The sequence below is a fragment of the Silurus aristotelis genome (genome assembly GCF_946808225.1).
Source record: "Silurus aristotelis genome assembly, chromosome: 28".
NCBI classification, from domain to species: domain Eukaryota; kingdom Metazoa; phylum Chordata; class Actinopteri; order Siluriformes; family Siluridae; genus Silurus; species Silurus aristotelis.
This window is the reverse complement of record NC_139601.1, coordinates 2603470-2624887: the sequence shown is the minus strand read 5'-3', so window position 1 is coordinate 2624887 and position 21418 is coordinate 2603470. Positions and strand designations below refer to the sequence as shown.

The 21418-nt window shown below is 42.6% G+C and overlaps 1 protein-coding gene across 1 annotated transcript in view; it reads right to left on the bottom strand.

Annotated features, from left to right (window-relative positions):
• The window catches only part of suclg2 (succinate-CoA ligase GDP-forming subunit beta), an 83396-nt gene that overhangs the window by 49634 nt on the left and 12344 nt on the right, over positions 1-21418 (bottom strand). Inside the window, exons 2-4 of the mRNA XM_083533477.1 lie at positions 14540-14681; positions 625-724; positions 236-326 (exon numbers count right to left, since the gene is read on the bottom strand). Of these exons, the coding sequence (XP_083389603.1) occupies positions 236-326; positions 625-724; positions 14540-14681 (333 nt within the window). The remainder of the gene's footprint in view (positions 1-235; positions 327-624; positions 725-14539; positions 14682-21418) is intronic.

Below are 21418 nucleotides of genomic sequence, written 5' to 3'. Positions count from 1 at the left end.
AAGCTAGAAGGAAAAGGAACAGGCTTCAAACGAGCGGGTCTCATCTCGCCTGTCTCGGAAAGAAAAGACGAGGTGAGGGATAGAGGGGGAACAAAAATGCTAATGGGATTGTTTTTTTTGTGTTTTTTTTTCCTCGCACAACCTGAACCCGAGCTCGGTCATTATTTTAATGGAAAGGAGTAGCGGATGGATTATGAGCAGCGAGCACGGAAGACGGCGTCTCTGGGGAACTCACCGTGTTGACCTTGACGCCCTCCTTCGGCGTCTGCTTGGTGGTGAGGCTGAAGCCGAGCATCTTGTTGGCCAGCTCTTGCACCACTGCCGGGCTGCGAACGTGTGAAACAAGTTAGAGATGAAAACACTGGGGGGGGGATCTTTTAATATAAAGGGTGAGAGTTAAAAAAACAAAAAAAACAATAGAAATTGTGCAACAGACGGAGGCCTGAGGGCCGATATGGATAAGAAAAGCAGTTGACTGCAGGTTGTCGATTGTCCGAAAAAAATAAAATACAAAAAGACAGACGGAAAAGGCAACAGAGAAAAGGAAAGAGAGAGAGAGATTGAGAGAGAATGTTCGAGAGAAAGGACGACGTCTCCAATCTTCCGGAGCGGGAACTCACTCACTCTTTGGTTAAGTGCACTCCACCTTTCAGGCCGCTGTCAAACACCCCTTTGCCTCGGCCTCCTGCCAGGATCTGAGCCTTTAGAACGATTTCTTTAGCATCTGCGGAGACAAAGGAGACAGACAGAGAGAGAGAGAGCAGTTAGAAATAGGGGGCAGAAATAGGGGTTTTGCCGCATCAAGTAAAAAGATCACGTGAGAAACGTTCAGACTGTGAAAAAGCCTGAAAAGGCGAACCGTCGTCTCGGAATCGTGAGGAAAAAAAAGGACAAGCTTCGATTTACAGGTAATCATCTGGACGACACAGGACTCCAAGCCGGATAAATCAACCAATCGTTTCACAGCTTTAGATGTAGAAGTTTTTCTAGTCAGAAAAATGTCTTTCAGAAAAATTTCAAGCTGCAACTCAAGAACTTTGAGGATGAATTCAGACTGTAATTTAACAGTATTGGAGCAACAGTTCACAGTTTAGGGTGCGGTACGTACCTCGGGTTAAGTCACGGTTTGGTTTAATTTTGAGAGGGTTTGGAGGTAGAAATGGAAAAAATAAATAAAAAATTGCTTGTCATTTTATAAATAATGGCGTTTATTATTATTAACATTTGTGAACAACAACTTAATTTAAAAAATACATTTAAATAAAACGCCTGCTTGCTTTGAATAAAATAAAAAAAATACATTGAAATAAATCTAATTAAGTCAATAAACTTTATTATTAAATTGCTTAAATTGAGTAAATTAGCACAAATTATTTAAAAATTTGATTTAAAGTGGAAGAAATGTTACTGTTTAAATTTCTTAAACCCCATTTGTGTTATCGAAATTTGAATATAAAAGTTTATTTTATTTATTTTTTTTTTACATTTAAAATGTAATTTTCTAAAGATATGTTCTACTTCAGAATACCCGATATCTTGTGTTTCTTAAATGCATATATTTATATAACCGTTCAATTAATTTATTATAATAAATGAATTCACGCCTTTCATCCTTTATTCATTCTCTCCCTAGATATGCAGAATTGTCAGGAATTTCTCGTTTTTGAAGATCGCAAAAGAATCCGTATCGCTCGATTGTCGTAAAAACGGTTTTTACATGCGCGGTACGCGGGACGGGTCGATTATCCACAGACTAAACAAACTTAATATGTCCGAGACGGAACCCGGATTTTAACTATTTTCCGCAAAACAAGGATTGCACTCGGTACACTTGTACAAAAACGGTTCAATACGGATACGTGTACCGCTACACCCCTGATTAACAGTCTGCTACAAAGGCTCAAGACCACAGAATGCATCACTGCACAACTCAACAATAATGGAACTGTATTGACATTCATTGCCACCCAGATGAGGACGAGTTCACTTTTGAGTCTTGAGGTTTCTTCCTCATGCCGTCTCAGGGAGTTTTTCCTTCCCCACAGTCGGCGCTGGTTCGCTCATTAGGGATGAACTTACTGTTATAAGGAAAAATCCTTTAGGCACTGAATTTATACATTCTCTGATACAACTTTATACCCACTTCATCTCTGTAAAGCTGCTTTGAGACAATGCTCATTGTTTAAAATGCTCTGGAAATAAATGGAATTGCATTTCCTGTTGACAGGGAAACAGACACTTGCATGTTTGTCCCACTGGGCTTAGCTGGAGCACTGACGCATGTACATCGACATGAAGAGCCGAGCTTAAAGGTTGTGTAGCGTTTGGCCTGCGTACAGCTTGTTTTCAATACCCATCTGTTCGTGGATGATTAAAACCGCCGGCAGGAACAGGACTCCGGACCCCAGGTTCATGCGCTGCTCTTTTTTTTTTTTTTATTCTCCCCGAGACGGAATCAATTTGAATACTGAGCCGAAGCCCAAGAAGGTCTCTTCAAAGGTCAGAAAACAAAAACTCCTTCAGCAAACAAAAGAAATCATTGACATTCTCATAACAAATCGTGTTTATCCCCCCCCCGTCCTCTTCCCAAAGGGGAAAAAAAAAAAACGAACATGTCACTACATTTCCGTTTGCATTGGAGGTAATTGGGATAACACAGGAATCCCCGGGCAAGCAATTTCCTATTAATGAGCTCAAATTAATTTGAAGTGTATTTACCGACGGCGGCAGCAGCGCGCTTGGCTTGCGTTTCGATCTGCCCGAGTGTTGTCCTGCCTTGCCTGTCTCTAAGCAGACGAGCAGAGCGAGGAGGGGGGGGACCATGTTGAGAGAAACAGTTTAGAAGACAGAAGATCTGGACAGACTTATGAGGAAAAAGTCTAATAGAATTAATAGGGAGGAAAAAAACAAGAACGGATCTAAATGAGAATTCCTTCTGGATACAAGTTTATGTCTGGAGCACTTTTCACAATGGACATTGCCTCAGAGCAGCTTTACTGAATGTAAGAATTATGGAACAAAACATTTAAATATAAACGAATAATATTTTAAATTTATATTATTAGCCTGGTGCGACTGTGACCTGGAAAAACTCCCTTAGACGATATAAAGAATAAACCTTGAGAGGAACCAGACTCAAAAGGGTAGGGGTTCACTCAGGGTTCTTAGGTTTCCTCCATACGAAAGGACCTTCTCGGCTGAAAGGCGAGGAACCCGAGGAACCCGAGGTGGGCTTTTACTTGTGTGTGAACGATCCTTTTTAAGGTTTGGGGAGTTTCGCGAAGCTTTTCTCGCACATATTTCTTTGTCACAGCATTCTGTGTAAAATGCCACTCAAACAACCACCACACACCGAACGATCAGGACATTATTTCCCCGGACCCTCGAGAAACAAAAACGGGCAACACGAGACGTTCAAAGCTGTTTTGGTTTAAATGTTGTACCATTTAAACAAGCTGGTTATTATTGCCTTTGCTATCAGTGAGGCCTTGGAGAGCCGGAAACCTCTTTCACACGCATTCTCTGGTAGGACCCCACTGAAGGCCACGGTGGGGGATGCACGTCCTAATAAAACATTCATTCATTCATTCATCCATTTTCTCCCGCTTATCCGTAATTCGGGTCGCGGGGGCAGCAGTCTAAGCAGGCCCCCGCCTTCGACTGCTGCCCAATCCTCACAGCACCGTCCCTTACGGTCCCTCCTGCAGGTGGTGAGCCCACGGGAAGGCGGTCCCACGTCACTCCGACGTCACGGACCTTGATATTTTCCTCGTAAGGGACCCCTGGAGCATAGAGGGTTAAGGGCCTTGCTCAAGGGCCCAAGAGTGGCAGCTTGGCGATACCGGGGCTTGAACCCCAGACCTTCCGATCGGCAACCAAGCGCCTTAACCGCTGGAGCCACCACTCCCCCCCTAATAAAACAATACTTCGTTTTCCATTAGGTCCCTCACACAGCCTCGGGTGCCCTGAAGAGCCTTATTTATTGTATATACCAATTTTAATGATCATAAGTGACTATTATCTTAATAATAAAATATATATAATAATAGTACTAATAATATACTGAATATTATATTTACAATATTAAGCTGTAGAATAAAAAAAGTTAAATCACATGACATCCATGTGCGTATATTGTATGTGTAGAACATCTCCGACTAACTCAACATGGCATTTAAGTACAAAACAGCCTCGGCTTCATCCATATGCTCCGCTCCTGGCTGTTTCTCCAAATGTCACTGGCTAATTGGTTTGTGGTCTTCTCATCCTATTCATTATTAAAACGGCCTCATCACAGCAGATCGGAGAAACGTGGGAATGTCGGAACGCCGCGAAGTGCGGGCAGCTTAATTAAAAATCCCGTCCTCAGGTAAAGCGTTGTGTGTTTGCTCAAATTATTTTTTTTTTAGTACAATAAAGTGGATTAAAGATCATTTTAAACACCTCGATGTGGCAGTTTACGGATGATTTTGTTCTGGGTCTAGATTTCATGTGTTGAGGTTGAAGGCGAGACGACTAGTCGACTCGCACGCACAGTAAAAATCTCAGTCATTACAGTATGTACACTGCGATGATATTAATATTTGAGCTTTTCAGAAAAAAAGGCCTGAGCTGTCACTCGAATCCAAGCCCTCGCATTTTATCATTTATAAAATTACATTCGTAACTCCACATCACTCAGGATCGACATTCGCCACACGACCAGGAAAGGACCAAAACATTTAGCCAGGTAAGTACATTTCTATTGTCATGCTGATTAATCTACACGTATACAATAGAGAAAATTACTGTGGCTGCAGGATTACGACTCAAACACAAAAAAAACGCAAATGAGGACGTGCAAAGTGCAAAGAGGGGAAGAAAAAAAAAAGCCACTTTCGGCAGGATTAAGTTTAGAGAAATTGATGGATGGATGATTTACAGGCTGGATGGATAAAAGGGCGAGTGGATGGATGGATGGGTGAATGGATGGATGGATGGAAGAATAGAAGGGCGAATGGATGGATGGATGGATGGTTGGATGGATGGAAGGGCGGAATGGATGGATGATATACAGGCTGGAGGGATGGATGGCTGGATGGCTGGATGGATGGATGGATAGATGGATGGAATGGATGGATGATATACAGGCTGGATGGATGGATGGATGGATGGAAAAACTCCATAGTCCTGTTTGTTGCAGCCAGTTGTGTTTTACAGGTGCAGCAATGTGAAATGTTCTCTTGAACCCTGCTGCTTTTCATTTTGATCATCAGTCAGGCCTGTGTGTGTGTGTGAGAGTGTGTGTGTGTGTGTGTGTGTGTGTGTGTGTGTGTGTGTGTCTGGTGGTTGACAGGAAAACAGACAGCAGTAAGATCGTGAGCGTCTGACCCGCCTGATCCTACGAACTCACTGGCCGCATGCTGTACATCAGAACAGAAAACAACACGGAGAGCGAGTTTAATGATGTCGTTCGGTTCAAGAAACACACACACACACACACACACACACACAGAGCGATAAAAAGAACTGCATGGTGTATGTGTGTGGGGTCTGATAACTTTAAGTGCTGCTGTGGTACTGACAGCTGAGGCCTCACTACACCTTGTCCACCTGTTTGGATGGTCTCCACTTTTTTTTTAAAACACGTGTTCCAAAGCCTGTTACACAGACACAACTAATAATTATTGTTTTAAAGCAAACGTTGAACAAGCTCGGTAAGTATGAGAGGAAAGAAAATCATTCTCAAACCTACACGAGGAATTTCACATGAGGAAAGTCCACGGTGCCCTTTGTGTTTCACGTTTCAGAGAATTTCATCACGAAAGCTTTTGACTGGAGCTGAACTGAGGATGAGCAGAAATCCTGTGTGCTGCAGGGTAGGATTAAATTCAACTGGAAAATGCTCAGCTATAAACATGTGTAGCGTCAAACGACGACGTTTGGTTGAACACAGAGGGTCGAAACAAACTCCTGCAGACAGGGTCGAGTAAATTCTGGAAAATAATTTAATTATTAAATTGGTGTTCATGAGCAAGAATCGAGTTTCATTCTGTAGCAGAATAAAAAATTATTGGGAGAAAAAAATATGTAAGAACTATATATATATATATAAAAATCATTATCAATTTTATTATTAAAATAATAAAAAAAATAATTTTATATATATAAATTCTAAAAAAAATATTTAATTCTAGAAAAAATTATTATTTAATAATAGAATTATAATTAAATAATGAAAACGAATAATCTTTTTAGATTTAAATAGTTTTTTTACTTTTTTATCTATCAGATTCTGGCTACTAAATTCTAAAAAAAGAAAAAAAAAAAAAAAGTTATTCTAAAAAATATTCATTTTTATTTTTTTATTATTATAATAATTTTTTTCATTATTAAATACATTTATTTGTGGGGGAGTGGTGGCTCCAGCGGTTAAGGCACTGGGTTGCCGATCGGAAGGTCTGTGGTTCAAGCCCCGGTATCGCCAAGCTGCCACTCTTGGGCCCTTGAGCAAGGCCCTTAACCCTCTATGCTCCGGGGGTCCCTTACGAGGGAAATATCAAGGTCCGTGACGTGGGGCCGCCTTCCCGTGGGCTCACCACCTGCAGGAGGGACCGTAAGGGACGGTGCTGTGAGGATTGGGCAGCAGTCGGAGGCGGGGGCCTGCTTAGACTGCTGCCCCCGCGACCCGAATTACGGATAAGCGGGAGAAAATGAATGAATGAATGAATGAAATACATTTATTTATTAATTATTATAGAATTATAGCAAATAAAACTAGCAAGTAATAGAAAATTTAATAAGTGGTTTAAATACCTGAAATAAATAAAATATCAACTTATTATAAGCAATGTATAAATAAAAATAAAAAAGGCTGCTGTAAAAACAGTCCAAATCACTCACTATAACAAACTGTACATATAAAAAACTTTGTACTCTGACCTACTGCTCTTCCTGCTGCGTAGCATGGCTTAAATCGCTCCGTTTAAACATGTGAGCTTTAAATCAATCATCCTGGATCAGGCTTTGTTCAGTAGCGAGTTGACCTCTGATCCCCCCCATGACCTGATCAGCTCTTCTCCTGTGATACCGCTAATGAGTCTCGGAGGCGTATAGATACTCAGAAGCTTAATAAAATCTCCCCTGCACTCCGGATGAGGGCCAAGCAGAGCGATTGCAGGGATTACCAGCAAAAAAGGGAAAAAAGAAGAAAAAAAGCTATATTAAGCAATTCGGTGCAGTTCGATTTGTCTTGTGCTGCCTTTCCAGCCCTCTTTTTTCCTTCTCGCTCTCCTTCATTCTTTCACCTGGCACGCTGAAACTCGGCAGGAAATCTGACCAGGGTCCTGAAAAATGACTTCGGGTACAGTACGTGGTGGTAACCTCGATCCCGGGAGCTCACACAGAGCCGTGTGTGTGTAGCGGCTGGTCGTAGCGAGCGAGCAAGTGGTCATGTGGAATATAAGATGGGATAAAAGTCAACCCCAAAGTACATCATCTCTACAATGTAATGAAATGCGGAATTTTTCCAGATTGTTAATCACGATCTCTTGGGAGAATCGAGGAAAGAATTCTGGAGCGGACCGAGTGAAAGTTAATATAACAGCAAAAGGGGAGTAATAGTGGAATGGGCGTCCACAAACATTTGTCCGCATGTCTAAATGAACCGAGGCAGTGTAATTTCGGGGTGAAGGTGTGCACGGGGTGGAAGATCAAACAGACTCTGAGAGGAAATTAAGCTAATTAAAGGGGGGAAAAAGGGAAAATGTACTTCCTTTTACTGCAGCAGCTCTCAACAACCATTACAGCACCCATGAATCGCAGGCAAGAGTGTAGCCAAGATTGTGTCGATCAACATCCTTGTCGGGTTTCCAATCTGCTCGATCGCCTGCTCGGACACTCTGAAAACACCCCACCAAACACACACGCAGGAATTCCGATACGAAAAAAAACAAGGAAAAGGCGATTTGAGTAGCAAAAGCAATAAACGGTAAAGGAGGGAGGAAAGTCATCAAGACGGACTGCTCTTCAACAAGCAGGTGCTATATGAAAGGTTTTAATGGGATGTTCGAGGAGAGGGAGAAATCACAAAGGAACGAGAGCAACACACTTTTATGCCAAGACGGTACTATTATTAGCTCATCTACCGAGCCCGACTTTCGAGGGGGTTATTGTCAAAGATTGCGGTTGCCTTTCCGAGTGACATTTTACCACACGATCGCCAGGAAAGACCCGCTCACACGTGTACAACGTGACAGTTAATATACTGCAAACGCAACAAGACAAGGTCGCACGTCCCGCCCTCGCGCCAATCATCCCCTCCCATCCACCTATATCATAACGCCTGTGTCTGGAAAGAAAGGTAGCTATAGAACCACGAGTCCTCCCGCTCCCATTCCGGCAGCTGGACCAAGCTCTCTCTCGAGCCTCGTCAAATCTTTCATCTCCTAAACGAGACGACGTAAAACAGCAGATGTTACATTAACGTGGCTCCGTTACAATTCGACGAGCGATTTTAACTCGTCGCCCGGGACCCGGAAAAACCAGGGGGCGGAAAAGCGCGTGCGTCGGGTTCGCCGGACTCGTAATCATCATCTTTCGAAGCCTGGCTCTGTCGGAGGCCACGGCGAAATCGATTTGCACACACACACACACACACACACACCTCCCCCCAAAAGAAACGAGATCTGAACCTTATTGGGTGGGAGGAGGGAAAATTATAATAACACTGCGTTGTTTTCGCACAAATTTAGCGCTCAATGGAGCGTCGAATGGCTCTAATAAAACAAGCAATTTGCCATGTGCATTAGTGAAGTAATGGCAGCGGAGCTCGTGCCCAAGCAGCAAAGGGATACGGAGGCGCGCCGAGCCATAATGCATCGGCGGGTAATGCCAATCCGGAGGAGCCGTCAGGACGGCCAAATTACATTTTGATTTGTGAGCTGTGCAGAACGCAGTTTGTGTTCCTCTCCGCCACTGGATTTGCAGAATCATTTGAAAGCCTTTGCTGTTGTTCCACCATGAAGGCACAAATCACCCGGCCAATTACAGTTCTTTATGATTCATAAAGAGAGATTTTTTTATTATTATTATTATCGTATTACGTGCTCGGTACGGGTGTCATTTTACGAGTTTGCATTCCGTTAGGATTTCAGGTCTCCATACAGTTATGCAGAGGAATTGAAGAGAACCGTGGGCCAGAAAGTCTTAGCAAAGGAGTCAGGCCACCAAGGCATGGGGTTTACAGGTCTGTGGAACTGTCCTGAAAATATCAACATTCGTATAAATACAATCCCCCAGTTAGCGTTTGAGCAGATCGTTCCAAACCATTCTCAATTAATACGAGACCTGGTTTGACACTGATTTCAACCTTATGAAACCCTTCACAGAGCTCCCATGACCTGTAAATGGGGGCGGGATCATCCTAAAAAGCCCGCACCAATCAGGATAAGAGTAACCGCTGAGAAGAAGGCAGTGTCGATGTGCATTGGAACGTCTTTCTAACGGAACTAACGATATTAAGCGCTAAACACCTAGTAATGTTTCCTGCACTAATTTGTCATTTAGCTTTAGTCTGTGAAACCAAAAATAGGCACTTGGGTCGAATTCAATCATAGTGGCAACCATCAATCAGCCTTACAGGCATGCAGGCATAAAACTGCAAAAACACTTAAAATGCCTTTTATCTTGCATTAGCATAATTGGTATGACTAGTGACTCTCAAAGCTCATCTCTGCAGTGAACAACAAAGACTTGACAAACAGGACACGCAATATGGCGAGTGTGTATTTGTGTATATACTGTATGTAACAAACCACAAGCCAAAAAATAAAAATAAAAAAAGGGTTGAGGGAGGTCATTTGTGCCAATCTGTTCAACACAATTGTTCAGAAAAGGAGAGCCTCGGCTCGTCACGCTTGGTTGCACAGGTTTGGGAGGAAAATAAATAAATTAAAAAAAGAGAGCGAGGCAGATGGTTCGGACATGGTAAGTTCAGAAAAAGACATCTGGTCCACAACAGCTCATGTTGAGAAGGAGCCTGAAGCAAGAGGCGAGGGAGCAGAGCAGGGTTGTTTTGAGCATCTCTGAAGAGCAGGGTTACTGACTCCAGAGCCAATCTCGGACACTGGCAGCTGAAAGCGTTCTGAAAAGCACAGGATGGAGCCGGCGAATTGCGCCACAAATGGGCTAGAGCTCGCCGAACGCTCCGAGTCGCAATGTGATCGAGGAAGAAACTCGCGATTGCGAGGCGGCCGAGCCGGCTGATTGTCTCACCTTCGTAACTGCACATTAGGGAGTGCACCGAGACCAGAGTCTAAAACCTAATACATTTAAGCTGAAAGGTACAAATCAGCAAAGAGGCCAAGTCTTTGTTTGAAAAGTATGGGCAGAACAGAGAAGCTCAGTGGACCACCATGGTCCCGTTGAAAAAGAAAACGGCAAATCAAATCAAGTTGTATGAGAGGACTAATAAAGAATAGGGTACAAGGCCTGCTGGTAAGTGGAGGCTGGATTCTTTTTAATCTGATGCCGGAAGCAATTGGAAGAAAAAGCATGATATGATTAAATAAATAAGCTTTGCAGCCGCATTCTTGATCCTTTATTAGAGGTCTGATGCCGAGTTGCCAGGAGAGAGTTGCTTTAGGCCAATCTTTATACAACAAGGGATTAAACCAGCACCTGAGTAAGACACAGCCAGTTGTACCATTACCAAATCAATATTTTGGGGAAAACAATCCCATCCCAAATCTGCTCCCAAAAGGATCCCCTATTAACATTCCTGCATGCCCAAGCTCTGACCCTACCCCACTCTAAATATGTGCTGATATTTGTTATGAAAAAATTTAAGTGGGCCTGCCCAAAATAAAGGAAAACGAATAAAAGGTCTGAAAGAATCGGCGCAGAAGTTTGGAATGAAACGGCTAAGAAGTACCTCCGGAACTCCACAATTTGTCAAGGTAATTGCCCTCAGTCTGGTCCCGATCACATCAGCTATTAGACTAAATTTTAGAGAGGAAAATGATTTGAGCTGAAAATTGCAGATAGTGATCAGTGCAACAATCTCATCCTCGGTAAAAGGGAAAGGAAACCGCTGACGAAATGAACACTGTGACAACACATTAACCTTAATCAAAAGGTTCTTAGGCGAGTTCTCAGACGGCGGAAAAAAAAAAACGCCGACCTGCGATTATTGTCTGAACCGCAGCTGTCGAAGCGGCATGAATAAAGGAGTCAAAAGGCATGCCGAAGGTACTGGGGAGCGCACTTCCACCAGTGTCCCTTCAGAAAGAAAATCAAGGCAGGTCTTAGTCATATCAAACTCGGCCACTTCGCTAATAAGCACACAGGAGATTCGACTGGCGCAAATGAAGCGGCACTGTTTACTCTAAATATTCATATCCTGGATAAATTAATTCATATGGTTTTGTCTGGTGTAGTGGGATTTGTAGGACTTCTATCTTTTCTCAGGTAATTCATGAATACGGAGGAGGAGGAGTAGCTGCCTCTCAAAACGCCGTCAATAAGGAAAGAGGGAAAGGGGGATGAAAGCTTCAAGAGAACAAAGTCGAGAGAATTCTGATGTAAAATGACGATAGCGAACATCTGAATCTATCAGATAGACCTTTAAACTTCAAAAATTCAGCTGCTTGTTTGCTTCAACAACTCGTATCTACACAGCTTTTACAGATCTATGTGCCACCAATTCTCCATGATCTGACTTTGTATAAAAAAAAAATATATAAAAAAAAAAAAAATGGTAAAAAAAAAAAAAGAAAAGAAGAAAAAAAAAAAAAAAAAAAGAAAAAGATGTTCCAATGACATTTTTCCATAGTCACGGCTGGGTTCGGCATGTATCCTAGGTGGACCCAGGCTTTCCCCTGAAATCCAGACAGACTGATCTGGAACATTCTAAAAGAAAAATCCATCACTATGCAGCCAACTGACACGCGTGTCGGCCCAGCCAGCGGCACGAGCTGGAGGCCAAAATAATGGCGCTTGCTCATTGGCTGGAGAAAACACGAGCGTGGCTTAGACGGGGGAGCCGAGGAAAAGACGAATTTGTCTTCATTAGGCGCTTTCTCCAAAAAAAAAAAAGATGGAAGGGGCACACTGGGGTTACAATCCATCTTATAGAGGGGAGGTTTTTTGTAGAATCTGGTGCATGTGCAAAAAAAAATAAGAAACGAGGCACGAGTTCTAAAAAGAAAATCCATTAAATAATTTCTCATTTGCACAAAGCGTCACCAGGGGAGGGGGAGGTACAGGATGATGATGATGATGATGACTACGACGACACCAATAACCACCACACATTCCCAGGGCTTTTTCTCCAGCCGATTTCATTTAATGCGTCTCAGCCCACTTCGTCTTCCAATCACATACACCGGCTGCGATTTTTCCCCGGCGCCGCATGTGCGCTTATGTGCCGACGCTGCATAATATCAAACCCGTGACTGATGAAGGCGGCATGAGGTTTGCCTCTTTGACAGTTAGGTCACTTACCACCATGGAGAGGCTGTTTAAAAGTCAAACGCGAACTGCCTTTCGGCTCGCCTTCATTAGCATCGAAGCCTGCAGCCTGTCAGCAAATAAAGGAGGTAACTTCAAGTCACTGGTCTAGTCTGTCTTTAGGGAGGCAAACTTTCAGATAGTTCTTTGTTCCACTTTTTTCTTTCTGAATAATAATAATAATAAAAAAAAAAAGGTTCAAACTAAAAGTTTCTTTCTTTAGGAACAGGTCGTCCTCAGGAAAGAAGCGTCACCTCGCATCGTGAATGTCCCGCTATATTTTTTAACCTCTCCATACAGTGAGGATTCGAACTCCCTATAGTTGCGGCTGCAATAAATCACAGCCGAACGAAGCATCTTTGCTGGGTGTCTGAAAGTGCCCGAATGTATGAGCAAGCGTTTCCAATTGAGCGGTCACCTGCATTGCAGTACGAAAAAAAAAAAAAAAAAAAAAAAAAAAAAAACTGGGTCCCGCCAAAGAGCGAAGGGAGTGCGTGTCCGGCGGGTCTCGGAGGAGGAAAAGCTCGCAGCTGCATCTCTCTGACAGAAATCCATTCGCGTCTCACTTGGTCACCTCGGCCCTCAGAGACCCGCTGTGTAGCGAAGTGTGCGCTGAGACGGAAAAGTGAGATTATTGTGACTAGGGAAAAAAATCCGAATGGAGTGCGGGCAAAAAAGAAATATATAAAAAAAAAAAACATGCGTCACCCGTGACCCGAAGTGGCGCCGTGACCTCGGTTATCCAAGCGATGATACACGCGGAGAACAAACGAGGCATTGTCAGTAGGACTGGTTCCATTTCAAAGCTGTTCGAACTGTACCAGTGAGCCAACTGTGTACACGTGGCAGACTGCACCAAGGTCTACTGCGAGCAGCGAGATAAAGGGCAGATTAGCAGGCCGAAAGCAGACAGCTGAGGAATCAGCTTGTGGAAAAAGGCCAGGCTGATTCACACTCGCATGGCTTAGAGAGCGCGGCTGTAGCGAATCTCCGCTTATCTCCGGGTTAATGCTTCTTGGCCAGTGTGAGAATTCTCGCACCTTTTGACATCCGACGCCAAGCTTGGTTAGCAAAACAGAGCTCTCGGGCGAGATGGGGGCGAATTGACACAAACGCGTGTGAAGAGTTACAAATAATAAGCAGACAATTGGTTCTATGGTGAGAAAATCACCAAAAAAATAAAAAATGGATGAGGGTGCCTTAGTGTAAAAGCAAAGTTAGCTCTGGGAATGGTCCTGCAAGGAGTCCAGAGTTGGAGGGTTGAAGATGGGTTTTTAGGTTACTAAGTTTCCTACCCCACTCTTAGAGCTGAACCTGAATAAGTATCCTGCTCTAAGTGGCAATCGTGTGTGTTCACCACCTGCAAGACGAAGAGAGGAGCTCAACGGCTGTACCAGTAAAGTGGCAGACAAGTGATGGGGAAACTTATGCCATGTCCACACCAATACCTTTATTGTTTGAAGATGTTATTTTTTGCACTCCGTTTTTCTCGGTCCGCAAGGAGACGGCGTTTTTTAGTTTGATGTGACGGTGCCTTTCTTGACATTGCCGCAAAGTTTCGAAAGAGCCGGAGAGAGTAAATAAGCGGCAAATGACGCAGGTTGAAGCGCAGTAGCGGGGTGTTAGGGTTTGAAAATGATTGTGTGGACGCGGAGCTTTTAAACACAGTTTCTAATTTATTATTAGTGTAGACGTGGCCATAGAGCAGGATACTTATACAGGTTTAACTAAAAGTGGCGATTTTGTGTGGTTGCCACCTGCAAGATTAAGAGTGGAGCTCAAGGGCTGTACCAGTCACGTGATAGACAAGTGATGAGGAACCTTAGAAAAACTACACCCTTGCAATGGAAGTGGATTTGTAATTACACTGATCAATCAGGAGGATGATCGGGACATATGGCCCCTTGGTGTAGTGGATCTCAAACAGTAACCACCGACAGACCTTTGTATGACTGGCAAATGATTTGCACTTGATGGATAAAATATTAGTGTGTGTGTGTGTGTGTGTGTGTGTGTGTGTGTCTATACGGCTAGTTTTTATGCTACTTACTTAGCCTCTTGGCAGCCTCCAGGGCCTCTGCAGCAGTGTCGGCAACAAAAAAACGCTGGACGGCCACTCCACACTCCTGCATCAGCTTCTTGCTCTGGTACTCCTGAAGGTTCAGCCATCTTCTGGGGCTCACTCTTGCCAGCTGCACATGCAAACAGATTTACTCGTTTAACGAATCGGGGAAAACACTGGATTTTTACCACAACTAGCTTTATGAGCTTTATAAGTTTATTGACAAAACATGTCAAATGTTAAATGCTACGCAGGGGGTCAACGCTGGGAAAACCTACCCGACATCACGACTTCGCAAACAAGTAAACAACAACAGCTACTATTTATCACCGCGGCTTACAGCGTTCAATTAAACGCGAGGCCGAACGCCTCTACAGAGCAGAATATGGGCCAGAAATGGGTAGTTGCGTGGAGATGGGAAAAGAAAAGATCCAACCGAGAGCCAGTAACACAATGTGGCACGACGAAGCCGTGTATCAGGACGGCTCTCCAGAGCTCACGCTGTCCTAGCTCTGTGCGCTCTGCCGGGAATAATGAGACAGCCAGATGGACTGCGGGTTACTGCACTCTCTGAAGTGCGCGCTCAGGAATCGTAGGCTCAGCAGCCGTGATGGCCGTTGACTCCAGCTGTTGGCGCTATGAAACAGACATCGGAAGGCTTTAGTGGGAACGAGGCCCACGCCGAGGTGACTTTCGCTTCCCGGCGTTGTCAGGTGGGCTCGTTATGTGGTGAAAGTGGGTGTCCGGGGTTAGCAAAGGAACTTAGAACAAAGAGTGCGTCTGAAAAAGCAAAAAAGACAGAAATCTGAGGGCTGAGAGTAAGAGAAGTTACTAGAAACAAAAGAATGGTACGGTTTGGTAAATTCTGTGGTGGAAATCATCATTTGTTTCGCTTGTTTAAATATGACCACTCCTGAGCCCACATTTGGGCCAGATATTCGGGTCAGCTCTAACGGCAGTCTTTGTTTACCAGGACTATCAAAAGCAATTTTGGTGCAGATCTCTGAACTGGTTTGGTTCGGGTAGTGGGCTGTTGAACACCACTGGGCTTGCTTTGCTATCCCGATCCAGTGGAGAAGATCTGAAGCTGACATTTGTCTGTAAACCAGAGCACCGAATACACGTCTTGTCGTTTGCCCAATTGGGAATTCATGCTGTTATCTTGTAACAGTCCGACCCCAATCTTAACCCCAATAATCGCTTGACTTGGATCAATACTACAAATGACCCATTTACAGCAAAAGCATTCCTGAAATCTGGCCATCAATCAAGAGGTTCTAAGGTGCAACAAAAGCATTCATTCATTCGCTAATCACAGGGAGGTCACAAACCATGAAAACTGGCCATGCCCTTTAGCTGGGGAGGGATGACATCGTGGAGAAGCATATTAGCCAGGAAAAAATAAAGGGTTTCGCTGAAAGTCATTCTATAAAAAATACAATCTGACAGCGGGCAGTGGCTGATGCTTTCGGCCTTTAGGGATGACAAGGCCGCAGTGTGTGTAGGGATAAAGAGGGATATCGCTCTATCATTTATGGGAGTGAGAGTGTTGATCTGGCACTGACAAACACACACACACACACACACACACACACACATTGCTTCAATGACTAACCACAGGGACGGCCTTCAGACCCATTTAACCTCGGACAGACAAACAAGGCCTCGGGCTATCTTTACACCTCAGACAAGAACAGACTGCAGACGGAAACAGAACAGAAAAGACTAGACGACTGAAGTTGAGATGAATAAAAGAAACTGGTCCATGTACTAAATAAAAAATATATATTTTATCGCCAGGTTTCAAGCACACAAGAACAAAAGACTAAATGCATAAATCCAGCTCAGAAACAGCCACTATTGTTTTTAGAACGTTCCAGAGAACAAGCTCAAATGCCAAACGGACCAGAGAGAATACTTGCTGTGTAAGCTTTTGCTTTTTCTATGGTTTATAGAGGTGATTTTTACGAAGGATTTAAAGCTCCCTTTTAAAAAAAAGAAAAAAAAAAGAAAAAGAAAACCCATTCACATTTAAGTTGAAACTCAAGGGTTTAAACTCAAAGGCAAAATAAACCAAACTCATTAAGCATGGACTGAAAACACACTCAGAAAAAAGAAACTATATGAAAAAAAAAAAAACAACAAGAAGCATAATTAGTGACTAGAAATAAAAAAGGAATAAATCATTTTAGCCGAAATATTAAAGGAACAAATATTTAGTAAAAAACGTTTTTCGCACAATTTAAAGTAAAATGTAGACCTTTAACACACACACACACACACACACACACACACACACACACACACACACACACCACAGGCAAAATTATTGAAGCACCTTATTGTTCCAGCCATATGTGGTTCTTCCTCAAACTGGTACCAAAAAAGTTGAAGTCACTATTGTATAGGACGTCTTTGGATGCAGGACCATGAAATTTCGTATGACCACAAACTTGTTCCAGCATAAAAGTGCATCTGTGCACAAATCTCATTCTTTCAATGGGATGGAGTGGAAGATCTCCAGCTATAGAGCTCCAACTCTACTGAAGATGAAAGAACACTGACTGCGCACCCCAGGCCTCCTCACCTCACCTCCATCAGTCACTGACTTCACACCCTTGTGGCTAAACGAATATCCGCAAATTTCCAAAAATCTAGTCGGACATCTTCCCAGAAGAGTGGAGCTTGGAATTCTCAAAAAGCACAAACTTTGGTCCATGGATTGTAGACACACTAGACAATTTTTTTGTGATTTGTTTTAAACGTCCTCTATCTCTACTTAGAGGCTGTGAAGTGGAGGATAGATTCGGAGGGGGGGATTGCAGCAGGTGGTCGTTTCTAAGATCATCTGTGTTTCCCGTGTACTTTACCTTAAGGACCGGGACGCTGCAGGAAAACAGCTCCCTCCTCGCCCATCATTAGCACAGCGGCTGGGTACTGAAGCGTTCTCACCGACAGACAGCGTATAAACCCAACTGTTTTGCTCGCGCAAAGAAACTTCCGATGGCCCACTTACATTAAGCTGCCACTCCTGGGCCCTTGAGCAAGGCCCTCAACCTTATAGCTGCTCAGTTATATGTGAGATTCTAGTCGCCCAGGACGCCAAATGCCATAAATGTAAATGTGTCCGATAAGAACGTGAACATCTTATTTTATCATCGTATCTTCCTGCGTACATCAGGAACCTAAATGCTGTAGGCAGCAGGTGTCTAAAACCAGGGGATGGAAAATCTCTCTTTCTTGTGGTTACATCTGATAAAAAAAAGAAAAAACAACAGAACTATATGATCAAAGTTGTCCATTAGGGGGTAACCCCGGTCTTTCCTAGAAGAAAAAGACTCTTAGCATTAAACCCCCTCCAAGCAAATAGACATGACAACCGAGAGTAGAAGAACATCTGACCAATCCTAAACAATGCAGAAAAAAAAAAAAGAGAGAAAGACAATAAAAGACTGAGGAGGATTTCAAAAATATATATAGGATCCGGCACCATTTCTCTCCGTCACACACTTCCTTCCCGGATCGGTAGATTAGCCCGAGGCGTACAGTTCTTTCATTCAGAAGAACATCACAACGGTTAAAGGAAAGGAAAAAGAGCGTGCCCATGTTGGGGGGTGGGAGACGGTGGTATGGGGTTGGATTAGAATACTCGTAAAAAGAAATAAATAATAAACTCATGTGTTTCTTTTTATCAGAGGGGGTTTCCAAACAGGATTAAGGGCAAGGGGAGGTTGTTTGTTCCGTCTTATATTAACAAATTTTCCCCGTCCCCTTATATACAAAACAACTACAAAACAGTCAATCATTCTATACTTGTATATTAATTGGCTCATTTGCCTGCTCTGGTTTTTCTGGGGGGGGGGGGGTTTAAAGCAGGATTGAGGTGCAGGGGAGGGGGCAGAGCATCAGTTAATATAAGACACCAAAACACCCACACAACTGTCGATCGTTGTACACTCGTGCTAATTAGTGCTATTACATTTGTTTTATTTTCCAGAATGAGATTTTAAGGAGAGATTAAGGGGTGGAGTTGTAGACTTTGGAGGCGGGGCATCAGGCAGGGCATCGGCCATAAGCCAGTTCAAAACACTGTCGATCATTCTAGACTCATGCGTTGATCAGCCGACCTGCCAGCGCTTTTGGCGAACTGCTGTCGCATGAGCGGAAAACTAGTTTGAAAAAAAATATCCAAATTCGTGTCCGAACTTTACAAACCGCAGTGCTGATTGCCCTCAAGTTTGCATTCAACTTCTTCCTAATGTCACTTCTCCCTCATTTCCCCTGGGTGTAGAATCGCTAAGAACAGAAAAAAAAATAAAATAAAACGTCACCCCAGCACCCCCCCCTTCCACCGCGTCGCAATGAATTCATAAACAAAATCATGCGACCTCGGTACTGAAACTACTGATCTGGTGCTGTAGAGGGCGACGCGGGGAGACCGAATTCCCCCACGAGACACGGGTTCAAGGCTAATTATCCTGAACAGCACTCCAGGGATCGCCTGCAGAACGAGAGAAAGAGCTCGCTAATAGCGCACCAAACAAAACAAAACAAAACTTCACACACAACAAAAATAAACAGTGTTAGCAGCATTGAGTAGGAAGATCCCACACGTTTTTCCAAAAATGTTGAGGAGATGCAAAAAAAGGAGCTTGTGGGAAATGAGTAGGTGAAGAATTACGTTGCGTTATTAATTCATTCTCATTTAATTTTTATTCGAATTTTGATGCAGCGAGCATTTCTGGTCGACCATTTAAAAAATTTAAAAGATTAAAAAATCTGATTAAATAAAACGAGGTGAAATTAAAACTTTTAACGCAACACGCTTTTTTCCACGACGTCCTTCTTTACTCAGATATATGAAAATATAAACAATACCAAAAAAAAAAAATTAAAAAAAAGATTTTATCAATAACCATCTGTTGTTGATGCGCCTCGAATTCACGCACCAAAATCCGCCATTTAATTCGGCATCCGGCAATTAAAACCGTCCGTGTGGAAACAAAGCAAGGTTCCGTTGGGTGTCCTGATGTTTTACATCATTTAAAACCATTAAAATGTTTACAAGAATATTTTTTTTTTTTTTTAATTTATATTATATATAATATAATATATATTTTTTAAATATATTTAAAATATATTTAAATTTTTTTTTTATAAAAATAATTGAAGAATAAAAATTTTACAGTAAAATAACTTTAAAATAAATAAATAAATAAATAAAATAATTATTAGAAATGATTTTATTAAAATGAAATGAAATGTTTGAGGTTAAAATGATTGTGATTTATTAAATATATATATATATATATATATATATATATATATATATATATATATAAAAAAAAGGAAAGGTTTTCACTTGTCGCATATTAACTACATCACAGGGGTATTGATTCTTCGCGCATCCCAGGTTGTTAGGAAACTGGGGTAAGAGTGCAGGGTCGGCTAGGACACATGATCAGAGAGGGTTACCGTGGCAGCTGGGGTGGTGCTAAGGCTTGAACCCCTGACCTTCTTATAAGTTGCCCAGAGGCCATTGAGCTCCCACATCAAATTTATGATAAAAGAACGCCTGTGTCCGTTTCCTGTCCAAACTGCTCCATATCCTGCTCAAACCTAAAGTTTCACTTCTTTACCGTTGTGCCCTCCTGCCTCTGTGCCTCCTGCATTAGCATGAAGTGAAGCGCGGGAGCAGATGTCCCTTTAGGTACGCCGTGTGCCCAAAGCACATCTTGACCCGTCAGGCGCTCTCACGCAAAGCCGAAAGGACGGAGGAGAGCTGCGGCAGCGTTCCAGTCGCATCCTGTTTCCTCGGCATATGCTGAGCGGACAGACCTCGAAAAAAAGTTCTTACCGTGGAGAGAGAAAAAAAAAACATTTTAAAACTAAGGGGTTACTTCAGGAGCAAAAGAACCTGACCCGAGTTTCCCTCAGCAGAATGTCGAACTTCTAGCGTGACGCAAAATCCCAGAGGACGTGAGCCGGCAGGGGGTATTTATAGCTGTTTATTGACTTGTCCTTATGAAGAAGAACATTTTGAGCATCTGAGAGAGGGAAGAAAATGTACTTTATGGCGAGGAGAGTCCGAAAACAACATGTCCCAGGCTCCTTTTGTTTATATGCAACTACATCCTGGAGCTCCACCATGTTGCATAGGAATACACAAGTATCAAAAATACTCCCCAGATGATGAGCCAAACAGATGAACCCGTAATGATTTACTCAGATATTATCCAACCCCATGCCTTCAAAAAGCACTGCACATTACTGCTTAATTCTTTCTTTCACTGCCACCGCCAGCAAGCAGCTCCTGACTACACAGCTGGAAATATTACTTACCCCAGCTGGATTAAAAAAAAAAAAAAGTGTGTATATATATATATATATATATATATAAAATCATCATTTTAACTGATTACAATATGTATACACCTTCTTTCTTTCTCTTTCCTTTCTGCTGTCTTTCTTACATTCGTTTTCTTTACTTTACCACATTTCTTTCTTTTCTTTTCTCTTTCTTTTCATTATGCTGCCTTTCTTTCTTTCTTTCCTTTCTGCTGTCTTTCATTCTCTTTTTCTTTACACCACATCCTTCTTTTTTTCTCTTTTTTTTTCATTATGCTGTCTTTCTTTCTTTCCTTTCTGCTGTCTCTCATACTCTTTTTCTTTACTTTATACCACATTTCTTTCTTTTCTCTTTCTTTCTATTATTCTGCCTGCCTTTCTTTCCTTTCTGCTGTCTTTTGTTCTCTTTTTCTTTACTTTATACCACATTTCTCTCTTTTATTTATTTCCAGTATGCTGCCTTTCTTTCTTTTTCTTCCTGTCTTTCTCTCTCTTTTGTCCTGCCTTTATCTTCTTTTT